The 14,970-nt window shown below is 34.7% G+C and overlaps 1 protein-coding gene across 1 annotated transcript; it reads right to left on the reverse strand.

The window, feature by feature from the left end:
* Positions 1–683: 683 nt before the first annotated feature.
* On the reverse strand, positions 684–3,513 carry LOC149798429 (C-type lectin lectoxin-Phi1-like). The gene is made up of 3 exons (XM_089963621.1): positions 2,994–3,513; positions 2,203–2,385; positions 684–1,399 (listed from the first exon to the last, which is right to left on the reverse strand). The coding sequence occupies exons 1-3, from the start codon at positions 3,295–3,297 to the stop codon at positions 1,182–1,184; spliced, it is 705 nt and encodes a 234-aa protein (XP_089819747.1). The 5' UTR covers positions 3,298–3,513; the 3' UTR covers positions 684–1,181.
* Between the last annotated feature and the right edge of the window lie 11,457 nt (positions 3,514–14,970).

The raw sequence follows: 14,970 nt of genomic DNA on the forward strand, positions 1-14,970 counted from the left end.
CGAATGTAGGTCAGGCATTAATGGCATAAAGGCGCATAAAATGCAGATCTACAGCAACTTATTCCAACAGATACAGATTCATTTTCAAAAAATGAAGGGGTGTGCAGTTATGTCACGAGTTGAGAAGATTTATACAAGTACTGAAAAAAGATACTGACAATATTTTATTAAGGAAGGGGATTCTTCAAAGATGTTACAGAATTTCTTAAAGGGAAGATGCCTGTCCATTCACTAGAAGCCCGTCATTTTGTAGATATTTTGTCAATAATTAGGCAACGATTCCGACTGAGAACACTGCTCAGTATAAAGATAGCATTTTTTAATGGCGTAAAAATACCCATAAACAGCAAACATGCTACGCAAACCTTATCTGACTTTAGAGGATTTCGTAGTACTAGTTTAACTGAAAGCAAGCGCACATACGAACACTAATCGAATAGCTAGGTATAAATTCTCTACTGGTTACGCGTCGGCACGTAATTATGTTGCACGTGCACCAGTGTTATCACTAATCTGCCACCGTAGTGCCTTCTCGAAGTAATCACACATCCCTGGGACAGGAACGTTATTAAAACTACTATATAAATACCAAATATGCGGAATATAACTGGTCGAGGACAATAGATGCTTGACCAGTCAAAGTGTAGGCGTGTATAATCGGTACATAGTTAAAAAAGACAAACTAGCATAGAACCCAATTTTATTCACAATTAATATAGTCGTTGTATATGTATGCACATTGAAACAAATCGAAACAGTTTTCATCAACTATTTAGTATTTATAGAACATTCAGCTTTGAATAATTCCATTTAGTATGCGCGTTATCTCTACAATACTCAGTTCTTATTCGCCGTCATGGACGGACGCTCTAAACACCTCAAGCTTCAGCTATTTCTAAGACAAGTCTAGGAAAGGAAACCGTAAAAAATTTCTGACGCTCGGTGGTACGAGGAGTTAAAGACGTCGAGACTGGTGCTCTGCTTCGAAAGGTTATATGAAATTGTCCTTTATATACAACGTACCAGGAGTAGTATTATCAGTTTATTTCATTGCTGCTATGTAAAGCAAATGCGTGACGTGGAACCATTTTATTCAAGATAACGAAATATTTTATGTTGATTTTAACCAGTATTGGTCCGTTTCTAAACTTCTAACAAGGTATCACACGGTTTATTAGTTTTCAAGCAATCTGGCACAGAAAATGTAGTGTTAAATTACAATTTTCATCGTTCAGCAAGTACTCTGAAGACTTCAGATCACCACAATGCTCCTTGTTGTCCCAATTGTCAGGTTGTTGCGGTTGCCAGAAAATGGAGCTTATATTTACACCATTCAGCCAGTTCCATTTTCCTTCTGAGGAAATGTCTGTTGTACCAACCCAAACGTGATTGCAAGTACCTGAAATACAAGGGTGCAGAGAAAAATTGCGTATATTCAACGTATTGCAGAAATGTAGCCTAACTGACATTTTAAAAGTGACAAGAAATGAAACTTCGATTTTCGTAGACAATGTTTCAATCTTCGCACATGTATTTTGTCTGAAGTTGTTAAGGAAAGCTACTCTTACAAGATCGTAATCAATTGAGTACGAAAACGGAAAATCTCATTTCGGGGGAAAGATTATTTATCCTGAATAACGTCATTAGAGTGTCGTGCCAACAATATGAATCGAACTTTCACTAGATTTAGATAACCACCACGAAAAAGCGCATTGAAACCAATAGAATCATTATTGGATTAACTACATATACTTTTAATTTAACACAATTTGAACTCTAGCCATCGTTATGTCTCATTGCCGAACTATTGGTCGAGAAATGCTGTTGCTCACAGAACCAATACACGACCATATTGATGTACATATGAATACATAAACATTAATGCCATACTCAGATGGAAACCTCGTTTAATTCTTGTTTTAACCTTTGCATTCCATATTTTAATATGTTACATTTTATTTGATGTGCACCTAATCCCTCATGTACACATTTGCCTACAATCCCCCGTTTTCAGCTACACATTTAACATGCAAGTTATTAACTTAAGAACGCGAACACCAAAAATATTAAATACTGACAATGCTACAACTACTAATAGTAAAATCACGAAGAATTACTATATTCATCAGAAGAGAAATATGATAAAGACGATGGCAAATGTTTTATAGAAAAATAGAAAAGACACAGATGCTATTACTTTACCTGCTTTCGACCGTGCCACATCTTTGAAAAAGTTAAAGTTGCTTTCCTTTAGACTGATCAAGTCCCCACCTTCTTGCTGACATATTTGTCTCGCTTCAGACCAGGATTTACACTCGCTGTGGAACTTGTAACAAAACTTGTCTTCCCGATAATACTCGTACCCAGCACGACACGTAGGAAGGCCTGCAAAAAGACGTTTTATCAATCAATGGAAACAAATGTTTTCTAATATGGTGCTTCCACTTGTCCAGTTTTTGTTCAATTGCAATAAAATGGTAACGAAAACAAAGGAGTAATCATAACTAAATATTGCTCTCGTTTATAATTTTAAAAAAAAACTTCGTCTGTGGCGGAGAGTTTTAAAAGCGCTCTTCTCTATTTTGAATATAAAGGCATCCCGATCCCACACTAATGCAACGTCAACAATGACAAATGTTCCAGCACCATATCACTATGTTCGTAAGTCATTTAAACAATAAATAATGCAGCTTTCTGGAAACGTAAATGACCAGAATACTGAAAGTATCTTTCTACCCGTTTTGAACAAATAATCTGAAACCAAACATATCAGGATCATTTATTTAATAGAATTTGCACGTTTTTTGTTGTGTATTTTTATAAATTAAAATAAGCGTCCCTTACGAGTTTCAATACTTTGTACAAGTTTTCAATACCCCCAAGAATATATAGAAGATAATTGGCTAAACTAAAGGTTACTAAATACAGATACATCTAGAACGTCATTACAATAATGTTCAGCTAGTTTTAAATTGAATAAAATACATGGTTACCTGGGCTCAGTTTGAGAGTTGATAATCGAGATAATACGTCACCAATGCTCTTTTCCAAGGTCTGAATTCTCGTAGTTATAGCCTTATACATATCATCTGCACGTTTGCTCGTCTCCATGCAAACTTCTTTCATGGCATTTGCTACGTCTTGTTGGATGACGCGATCACATAACGAATTCCCCAACAACATATTCACGCTGCTGTATGAATTGATGCAAGCATTGTCAGTGCTGGAGCTAACATATGGGATACGCGTCAACAACTGGAGAGGCAGGGTCAGTAATATAAATGCAATTATACTCATGTTAACGACGTTCTCAAAGCAATCCGAAGTGGTCAATAACGCGTATTCCTACTATTTATTAGCTTTAGTACAGAAACACAGTTTTAGGTACCAAGATGCAAAAGCAAGGTTTTAGAACGCAAACCCAAATATATGTCGACGGTCGGAAAATGACCACTATTGTTCTTCAGAACTAGGGACACACAGATGTCACATAACCACGTGAAGAGGAATGTTCATAGTTTATATATGAACAATTAGGCTATTTAAAGAAAAATGAGTTCGGTTCACCCGCTGCTGCACGAACAAAGTGCCGGCAGTGAGAAACCCGATTACTTTAACTTTCTTAGTATTCTATCGACCCATAGTCGGGGCAGTTCTAGAGTAAAAAAAAATACTCTGTTTATTATCAGAGGATAGATGTGATTGCGTTTCTGTTCTGTATGTATGTATGTATGTATGTATGTATGTATGTATGTATGTATGCTTCATGTAAACAACGGCATTATGATGTTGAGCGAGAAATGCTAGAAAACTCTACTCAGAAGATGACATCACATTTTCATACTTCGTGGCTTGTTGGAAGTTTTGCCATTTTCAAGAGTGTTCTATACTGTATTCATGAGAAATATTTTGCAAATTGTGAAGGATTTTGTGGATGACAATAAATGTACAGCATGTTAATCCCAAGTATTCATAAATATTTCAAACCACTGACAAAATGAAATAGTATATATCATATAAATTATTCACTTATTTATTGTAACTGATCAAATCGATTAGTCTTTGCTGCCTGATGATTGAGTGGTAACATTATTTTGTTTCTACGTTAATATAACATTGTCATTGTCCTGCAGCAGTTTTCCATAATCTTTTCATAATCTGTTAGGCTAGCAAATGAAGCCAGACAGGTCATAGATTGGGTCCTTTCAACAGAGAGAATGCAAGTGACAGAGTATATAAAATGTCTTTTGTAACTGGTAATTATAATGGCAGTACATATACTTACATTTCTGCATCTCAAGATGCATTTTCTTTCATCTGCAAATCAGAATCACATGAACCATGTCATTTGTTCCAAAAACATGATACACATTATGAAACTGTACTGTAATTTCGACTACATTTCCAACTGAAATTACATTCTCCTTACTACACTCAAAACCAAATAAATGTGATATGCCTTAGCGTCTTTGTGATAGGTTCTATTAAAAGAATTAATAGTTTCCCTCATTATGATTCCAAACAACAAATAGCAAAAAAGAAACAGTGTAGGTTCAGCGCGGGTCACTCCAGTGCTCAATCACACGTGCATCGAACTGAATTGATACAGCTAATGAATCCAGTCCAGCTCAAGCAGAAAAGTAGAACAGAGTTAGATTGATAGAAATACAAAATTCGTTCATTAAAAGCAAACTGGAAAAGGTGTTCCATGCAAATTAATTCACAATATAACTATAAAATGCAATTTTAAGTGGACCAAAACGAGATTTATTCAAACTAACGTAGAGCGCGCGACCAAATTTCAAATTTGGAACACAGTATAAATTCAAATACTTTTATATCGTGTAGTGTATTCTCTTTATTGTTAAGCTTTAGGTAGAGACTGATCTGGTTTCCTAGTGGTTAGAGTGTCCGCCTAGTATGCGGTAAGTGGTGGGTTCGATCCCCGGTCGAGTCATACCAAAGACTTACAAAAATAGTACTAACACCTGCCTCCCTTGGCGCTCAGCATTAAGAGGTTAGTGTTATGACTGATCGGCCTGGTGTCAGGATAATGTGACTGGGTGGGACATAATGCTACGTGTCTGTGGCATGATGCCCCAGTGCCAAATATCACTATAAACACATTCACACTGCAGACATCGTAGCGATATCACTGACAAATTGTTAAAGCTATGTTAAAAATCAAAATCACACACACACACACTCTTTAGGTAGAAAATGAAAATGAGTATATACTAAAAATGTTTCTGCATTTGTATGGGAAAATATAGGCTAGTTTATTCGGATTAATCCTGCACAGCCAATGTCGTGTAGTAGTGCTCAGATATACTCATTCATATTTTCCCACATATTTTTTTATTAATTTAGAAGGCCATCCGTGCGAACCCGTTTCGAATCCAATTGTCGCTTATATCCCCACTAAATATTCTGATTCCTAATACGAAAAGTAATGTTTATCAAAATTTTAAAACAATAGATGATGATACAATTAACATGTTTAGATCTGATGTCATAATCAATAATTTTATTCAGTAAGAGCTGGTATAAGTCCATTGTTGTTGTTGTAGGTTTTAACGCCATTTTCAGCACAAGATAGGATATACATGCCGGCCAGAATAAATGGCGGAGGAGGAACCCGGGAAAGCCCCGGAAAGAACCACCAACCCACGAGAAGCTACTAGCAAGCTTTCTATCGTACCCACATTGGCAGAATCCGAGACCCGTATCTACGCAGACAGAGGTGATGTGGCAGTGATCCGTAATGGTGAGCGCTTTAGACCACCGGGCCACTCGGGGCCCAGCAAATCCATTTAAACTTGCAAATAATTAATTAGGAACATATGAAGAAACTGAGAAACGTAATTTCAGTGTAATTTTACTAAATAAACCGAAGTAATTTTTTAATGCAATTCAAACTATTTCATAATCCTTGATCACAAACGATTTGCTTGTTTGTTTCAAAGGGTATTTTAGTGGGCATGTTCATGTATCGTATAGTATGCCAATTGGTATTATCTTTTTTATTTAATGAGAAGTAGTTATCAGGCTGTTTACATTAACAATACTTTGTCTGATCTTTGGGGAAAATGTCCACGGCCTCATATTCAAATAAAGTGAAAGAACCAATAACTGCACGGATATCTTATATCTTCTTTAAAACAAATTATTTTTTGAAACATTTTATGTAGTAAGTGTAAGTTGCGTTTAGCATCATAATGTATAATGGAAGATATATTTATGGAACACTTTGGTTGGGTTCTTGCATCGACAGTTCATTCTACCTTGTTAGTATCAGACGATGTTGGTGTATCATAAAATGCCATTAATCTATAGGGAGATACAAAACGATTTCTTCATAATGTGGAAAATATACACCTTAAGGAAAACAATCCAAGAGTGAGGAGGAAGTCATTAGTAATGAATCTGACAACGAATGTATTGACAAAATGTAACCGATGTCAGTAAAATAATAGTGGGAAATTTCATCAGAAAGAGTTTATGTTGCGGAGATAATTGTATTGCCAGTCAGGACCAATATACAATTTATGACCACATCTTCAAGGTGAGGGGCATTCTAAGGATGAGAGAAAGAAGTATTTTATCGTCGAACTGAGGGAGATAATACCTAACAGTAAAGAGACAGGAAGGGATATTTTGTCCAGTTCTTCATACCTTTTTGAAGCATATGGTACTCCGTTTACCAAATTTTATGTCATACCTGTACATTAATACATCGTATCATAATGCCGTGTATTCAGTATAAAGCTGCTGAGATTATTCACAATGAAGGATACTAAAACTGGTTACTTATTCAAGCGAGAGACTGACATTATTTTCCTACGCTGTCATGCAAATGTCTGTTCAGTTTATTGCTTTAATTTTTCTCACGGAAAGATGAAAATATCTATGTATAAAATGTGACATTAGTACGTAGTCATGTTCTCTCTATCTCTGTGTCTGTATGTGTGTGTTTGTGCGTGTGCAGCATGGCACCAAGTTGCTCAGGCACCGAGTGTAGTGTTTGTGAAGAAAGCCTCTGATCATGAGGAGACCCAAATTAATATTATGAAGGGCTCGGGACAGACGATTGAGACCGAACAGCGTAACACCATTATTCTTAGTGCTGGACAGAGTAGGCATCGTCAAGAGTATTTGATTCATACTGACAGGATTTGTCAGCCCCTGCTATCAGGACATCGCATGTCCAAGACCCTCAAAGGGGTCAGGAGCTTCATGCTATTATTTAGCATACTTTTCTTGAGATCATGTCATAATAATGAAATCTAATTTTGGAATCGCCATATAAAATTTGGACATTATTTGATACGTTAATTTGAGAATAAATTCGTTTCAACGCAGAATATGTGAAAACTCCAATATTCTATCCATAACACAGTTAAACGACATATGTGTCGAGAACAAAATTTGTATTATAAATATTGAACCCAGTCAACTCAAATGTCATTATTTAATTACTAAACATCATTTTACGCACCGAAATAGGTATTAATGAGAAATTGCAGATGGGTCTGTTTATGCCACAATTCAACTATTACGTTACAGTTTGTACAACGGCGCCTTGATATCGCGATTTTGTACTATAGATAAGGTACGCATTATCGCTCAGACCCGTAGATAAAATGTTGACACTTCTGGTGCCAAATTTATATCCTTGAGGTTTCATAGCATTACTCTATCGTGTAATGCAAAGAGGTAAATAACGAAATTTTATGTTTTTCTCATGAACTGGTTCATATATATATATATATATATATATATATATATATATATATATATATATATATATATATATATACAGTGGAGATCTAAGCTTGAAATGAGACCTGAACTTTTACATTATGCAAGTGTCCATACTAGTCTTCAACCGCTCGCTGTCTGGAAGCTTGGTAAATGTTTTCCTAATAAAACTTGGACTTTCGCTAACATTGCCTATTTAACTATGTTTTCAATTTCAACAGAGAATGAATATAAATATAAACTCTGCAAGAGATTGAATACAGACAGAGCCAAGCATATGTTACTATACTGCCAAACCCTAAACGACGAACGTAATACTATGTTTGAAAAACTAATAGATGCAATGGACATTCTAGACTCGCACTGGCTTTTTGGGCAGGACAATGACTCATTACTTCATATCCTTTTGGGCAAGAGAGTGGACATCTTTGATTCTATGGATGATCAATCATGGCAGGCATTCATGTGTGTGGTGGGTGATGGAATAGACACAATGTACAGAAGAACAAATGACCTTGAAAACGATATATGATACTATGCTTGTTCAGTAAATTAGGGAAATGGACCCATTTCATTTCGATCTTATAAATTATCTACATGTGTCCAAAGTGAGAGAGAACATGATAATCCATTTAAAATGTTACAGTCAAATTTAAATAATTCCAATTCCTTTATTTTCCTCTCTTAATCTATGTCACATATATATCTTGTTTGCAATGAGTTCTCTCACTCATGTGTATAGATACTGCGTTTTCTTTATGTTTCTTTATATTTATATATATGTATATGTGTGTATATATATGTGTGTATGTATGTGCAAGTATGTATGTATATTTATATATGTGCATGTATGTGTATGTATGTATATGTGTGTATATGTATGTATGTATGCATGTATGTATGTATGTATATATATATATATATATACATGTATGTGTGTGTATATATATATATGTTTATATTTGTGTATATGTGTGTATATGTGTATTATATGTGTGTATGTATGTATGTGTGTATGAATATGTGTTTATATCTGTGTATGTGTGTATATGTGTGTATGTACTCATATATATATATATATATATATATATATATATATATATATATATATATATATATATATATATAGTGTACTGTAAGTCCATTAATGTCAAGCTATGTTCCTATCTTTTCTGTATTAACGAAAAATTAACTGAATGAAATCTCTTCTGAAGACGAAATAAAGAAAGTCAGTCAGTCAGCCATACATACATACATACAGACAGACAGACAGATATACAGACATACAGACATACATACATACATACATACATACATACATACAACAGAACAGAACAGAAACGCAAACGCATCTATCCTCTGATAATACAAAGAGTATTTTTTTACTCTAGAACTGCCCCGATTATGTGTCGATAGAATGCTAAGGAAGTTAAAGTAATCGGGTTTCTCACTGCCGGCACTTTATTCGAAGAAAAGAAGAAAGACTAAAGTTAATAGGTTAAATATGCAAAAAGGACAATTACAAAAGAGAAAACATTTTATTTTTAGATGGGAAATTTGATAAAAATACACTTTATAAAATTACAGATTACATTGTTGGAACAATGAGGGCCTGTGGGCAAATAATGGTGATAGGTAGATAACTATGAAATAACTTGTTAAAAAATTGGTATCTGGGGTAGAGGAAGGAACATAAATGGGAGGGGAATGGGGGAGGGCTTTGGTTGGCTACCCATTGGGGGTGTGATACTGTCAGTGCTCAGGTCAGAGCCTCCAACTCATTCACCGACAAAGATATGAGCCCCACCAAAAAACAGGACCCGATTTCAAGTCTTAAAAATTTAATTTTTTTGTTTTTGTTTTGTACTAAAACTCGTATACAGTATTTGAAAATCTACTAAATCTAAAAATACGAAACTACAGGGAATCCACAGGGAATCTATATTGAGAAAGTACTAGGCGATGACATCATGGGGCTACGTCACAAGGCGCCAAGCGAAGTGGACAGGCCTATGAAAGAGTCTTGCAAAAACACCCCGTATAGAACAAAAGCAGACAAAACAAAAACACAAATACAAACAGAGAATACTACATAGTAAATACCCCACTGACCCCTTCTTTATCTCAGACCATGCAGCTCCCGTACTGTATGGTTGACAAATCTACAATCTTGTAGTTATACAAACAATTCTGGATCTTTTTAAAGAAATAATTTAATAAAATAATAAATGGAGACCTAACTCGATTCAGGAGAAATACGATGAGAATAAAGAAGTGTGGATCTTGAATTGAGCACAGCCTATCTATTTCTAATTCTAGCACTTTTTGCGAGGAACGAAACAGATTAACACTCGAATAAAACAATATAATTTTTTTTCCATAACCTAATATATTGCACCGTTCCGATCGCCAAAATTTTAAATTGAAAATAAATTAACGGAAAATAACATAAAATATATTAAAGTGGATTCTAAATCTAAAGAATTGAAATAAGACAACTGGGAAAAAAACTAGATTTATACTTGCTGTCTCAAACATACAGAAAATATAGCATGCACACAATATAGCACTAATACATATACCAAAAACTGAGACTTATGCGACCTCTAGCAAAGGTCACAAAAATTACAAGGGAAGGGACTTCGAGCAAGGTGAATAAAACCATGCTCGGATGAACACTAGATAACACTAGGGAAAAACAAATACCCCATCAAAAACTTAAATTTTAATTTTTGATACAAAATTGTGTTTAAATAGAACATACAACATATCTGAGGAGGAAACACACAAACATAAAATACTTTATAAATATTTTTTGATGAAAGAGGGGACATCTGTCTGGTGCCCCCCATAAATAGCAAGCACCCCAACTCAAGCAGCAGTTACCTCTGAAACTACAACTTCTTTTACCCCTGCTTTCAAACACTCAAAAGAAAGCCACATCTTTTATTAAAGCACCCCAAGAAAACACTAGAAAAAAATAAATACCCCTTCAAAAATTTAAATTTAAAATTTTGATACAAAATTCTGTTTAAATAGAACATACAACATATCTGAGGGGGAAATACTCAAACATAAAATAAAGCCACAGCTGTTATTAAAGCATCCCCAGGAAAACCACTTGCAAACAGAAAAAACGTTAGTGGTTGATTTATCTTCTACACCCCAAACACAAGAAGAAAGACTCGTGTTCGGCCCAAATAAAGGAACATGGAGACAAGTGTCTTATAAAAGAAACAGTTAAAGCAAAACAGAAAATATGGATCATTAATTCTTTAATTTGTGTTCCTCCTTGTTACAATTTGTGACTACGGAATGTGCATGGCCATAAAGGAGGTAACAGTATCATGAAACGACACAAAAATATACATAATCAAAGCACACTGATAATAGTTGCATAATTGCAGGTTTACAACTGTCTCATTTTCTTTCTATCCTTCCCATATGTATTTGTGCATCACTAATCACATGTTGGTCACAAACTACGTTATATAGTTTTATGTTCAGAGCTAGATGCTGTTCTTCTTTACATTATTATAACTGTTAGTACATTACATAATAGTAATTATGCACAATAATAACTGCACTATATTGCCATGCAACACGAATCTCATGTTGATACTAAATCATGACCCAACGATATCCAAGAAAAAGTACAGTGTTATAATACTATTTGGAGTTTTAATACGAATGTATCTCGTAGAGAAGCAGTACTAAACTGTAACAGCCAAATTGCTTTTTCTGAGCTTGACACCGATTTTGATGTTAGATTAACCTTTTTGACCTTAAATTTGAAATAAATACCGTAGCGTTTTACGAGTATGTATGCTCCATTAGTGATGTCTTAGTCGTAGCTGTTAGCCACATATTCAACGATCCGAATCGCCTTAAGGGTATGCCTTTGTATTCGTCCACATCAAACATTAGGTCTTGAATGTTTCACGTTATGATACTAGATTTTTGTGTTGGTCAGCATGGTTGGAGGGAAGAGCAAATATTTGGTTCTCTGCTTTTGAACGTTCATCTTAGTCTCAATGTGCATGCACGTAGAACACCTAATTCGTTTGTTACTGCTGATTCAATCGCATTTCAATTCATCCTTAGCATTTGGGGTGGCAATACAAGTGTGTACCGGAACTTAATTCTCCCTACATTATTTATATTTAGGTTTGAATCTTCACGAAACCTGTCAGAATTGAAACATGCACACACGTTATTATTGCAATATTATAATATTTGTGGGCATGGATGAAAGTAGGCAACATTTTAAAATATATTTTGTCTTCCACAGTTAAATGTATTAAATGAGAATTTAGATATATCAGAATAAAATCTATTTAATTTCTATAGACGTATAACGTAACTGAGCATATACATGGACGAAACTGCATGTGTTTTGTCCCAGCTGGGCAGATAGATCGAGTTTGTTACGGGGTAGGGGTATAACGAGGTTGTTAGCCAGAGATGTATGTTCCTACGCAGTATCAAACGAGTTCTTTCCGAATTAGGAGCAAAAAAGCACTGATACTGTTTTGAATTTATTACATATCCCATTTTCATTCACATATTCTTTTTAATTTTCTAATGTATACTTCAACAAAAAAATTGATTAGGTATTTTGGTATTTTATGAAAGATAATGTACTACCATTTGACTAATCCCCATATGACATACGTATCGATGGGCTAAGGAGTAGATATATACTGAGCAGTTTCATCATAGGTTTGTTGGAATTACTGATGTGATGATGCAATTTTTAGCATTGAATTTGAGCAAAATTATCAAACATACTAATGAATTTACAATTCTTCAAAGGCAAGTGGGTTTTTGCTTACGTTGCAAATTGAACCAGTTTTAGATAGGTAATTGATCTTTTTCTAACATCCTTCTTAGTGAAGAACTTTATATCGAAGCCAATTTCATGGCAATTTTATTACAGAATAAATGTCATTAAATACATTTAAATGTTTGCAAAAAGATTTTAATTTTTTTTAAGACTACTTTTGAAAATCTATTCTATATTTTCATTCCAGAAATCGTATTAGTGCTTGGAGCGATGATAATTTAAGCCTATATTTTTTAAGAAGATTCGGACTTTTTGATCATGCGGACTAGACTTTTAATTATTCGGATATTTTTAACACGAAAATCCAAATAGTTTTTCTGTTTTCTTCTGTTTATTTGCTACTTGAACAGTGAAAAGACATCAAATGCAAACAACATGCAATTTTCATATTGTGCTCCAGTGATGAAAAGTCAACAACATTGTAACAATAAGTACTTGTTCTAAGTCTGCGTCAAAATTTCAAAACAGATGCTGCTCTGTGATACGTTTACCTTCATGTTGGAAATGTTTGTCAGTTTCGCCCTCAGATTCACTAAGTCAAATCGAGTCTTCAATAATATTAATAGACATATAGAGCTCCTGTACATAAAAATGATGTTAAGTTGGATGATTTAAGTCGTGAAATGTATAGTATGTTACTAATGCTGTAGCAGAGAAAGAGATCATCCGGTTGAAAAGTGTTTGTTCTTCGATTTCTTAGACAGTCTGGTTTATGGTTGTTGCGCCCCGAATTGAGTCAATTAGAAAAATTAATTTGAAGATCAAATGCCGAAGTTACTATCTCTAAATTATCGGGTTATAGCATTTTAATACTATTAGTATTTCCTGTCGCACGGAGCAAACCATCCGGTTTTATTAAAGTTAACAGTTAGGCACCAATTTAAGTGTCTGATTAAAATAGGGATAATGTTTGCTCTGAATATTTGACATTTTCAACCATGCCTTGAATCTCGACTTCCTCGGTATTTCTTACTGTGGAGTTTTTTAAAACCGTCAATACAAAATTTAAGCGGCAAAGTACATGGTGTCTACCTTTATGTCGTGTTTGGTGTCAGTTGGCACACCGGCTTTATAGGACAACTCATAGTCAAAGATTCTGTCCAAAATACTGTTGTTAAACTAAGCTAATCTCAGCGGTAGACAATGTGAAATGTCCCACACCACTTATCGACCTTTTATAATTTACCCCAAATATCCCAAGCTGCTATTTTCACGCAAAATGAATGCATTTCTTAAAATTACAAACGTAGGTTGACTTTTATTAATGTCATTATCAATATATTTTAGTGGCCTATTATTGACTATTTCAAGGCTGAGTGCGCAATACAGAAATATTAGGTGTTCACTTCGGATTCACATATTGATCACGTGTATCGAACGCCCAATCAGCCATGAAAACGAAACGGATATGTAATAAAGCAATATATAAATAATGTTCATGGCTTGAAGGGGCACATCAATATCAACGAGCTAATTGTTGGCACGAGTCCTTTCGTAACTCATTTACCTACTAGAAAGGAAACAAAATCATCCAATTAATGAAATAATATATACATGAACCCTTCTGTAAAAGACAAAGCTGTCCTTCATAATAGGGTTTAGTTTGCGGGCTGGGTAAAATGTATTAAAACACACATCCTTGTATCGAAATATTGTAAAGGTTCAGTTCTTTCCACTTGTGGGACTGATGATAAATCCGAGAAAGGATATTAACAATGGTTTTGTTAATTTTGCACCTGGTATTTATTGTCAAGTGAAATCTGAGCTGCATCGTTGTTTTTGGCGCTTTAGACGAGAGAAGATTTTGAAACCTATCCCTTGTTTAGACTTGTTTGGTAGAGGATAGAATATCCCGAGTTATAGTTCTGGTGAAAGAGATGAGCTGCCAAGCCTGTCATTTTTAAAACCTGCTGGTCTGGTTGTCATGATGCACTTGCATGCATAATCACAGACGTTTAAATGGAAAAGAGACGGTCGTAAAATACCGAACCTGCACAATTATGGCATGAGGGTGCAGAGCATTAACTTAATAAAATTTAGTTATACATTCTTCAATTCAGCTTCTTTCAATGGAACCACTAAACCATATTTGAAACGTTCTAAAAGCTTTAACAGTACTGTAGACAGTTCTTAATTTAGGCATCCACACTTTGTTTTTCAACAGGAGTGCAAAAGATTATCCTTTAAAATAGTGATGCGTGCCCTGAAGATAATAACAATAAAACTTAATTGAAAAGGAATGATTCATTGATACGTTGATCACATGTATACGTTTGGGTAGCTGTCATTAGAAAAGATCTTAGATCTTGGATTGACGTCCAGAGAAACTGGTGAAGGGTTTTCTTCATCTTGTATGAGATAGT

This window comes from Sinohyriopsis cumingii, chromosome 6 (genome assembly GCF_028554795.1).
Source record: "Sinohyriopsis cumingii isolate HCF-2022 chromosome 6, ASM2855479v2, whole genome shotgun sequence".
NCBI lineage: Eukaryota > Metazoa > Mollusca > Bivalvia > Unionida > Unionidae > Sinohyriopsis > Sinohyriopsis cumingii.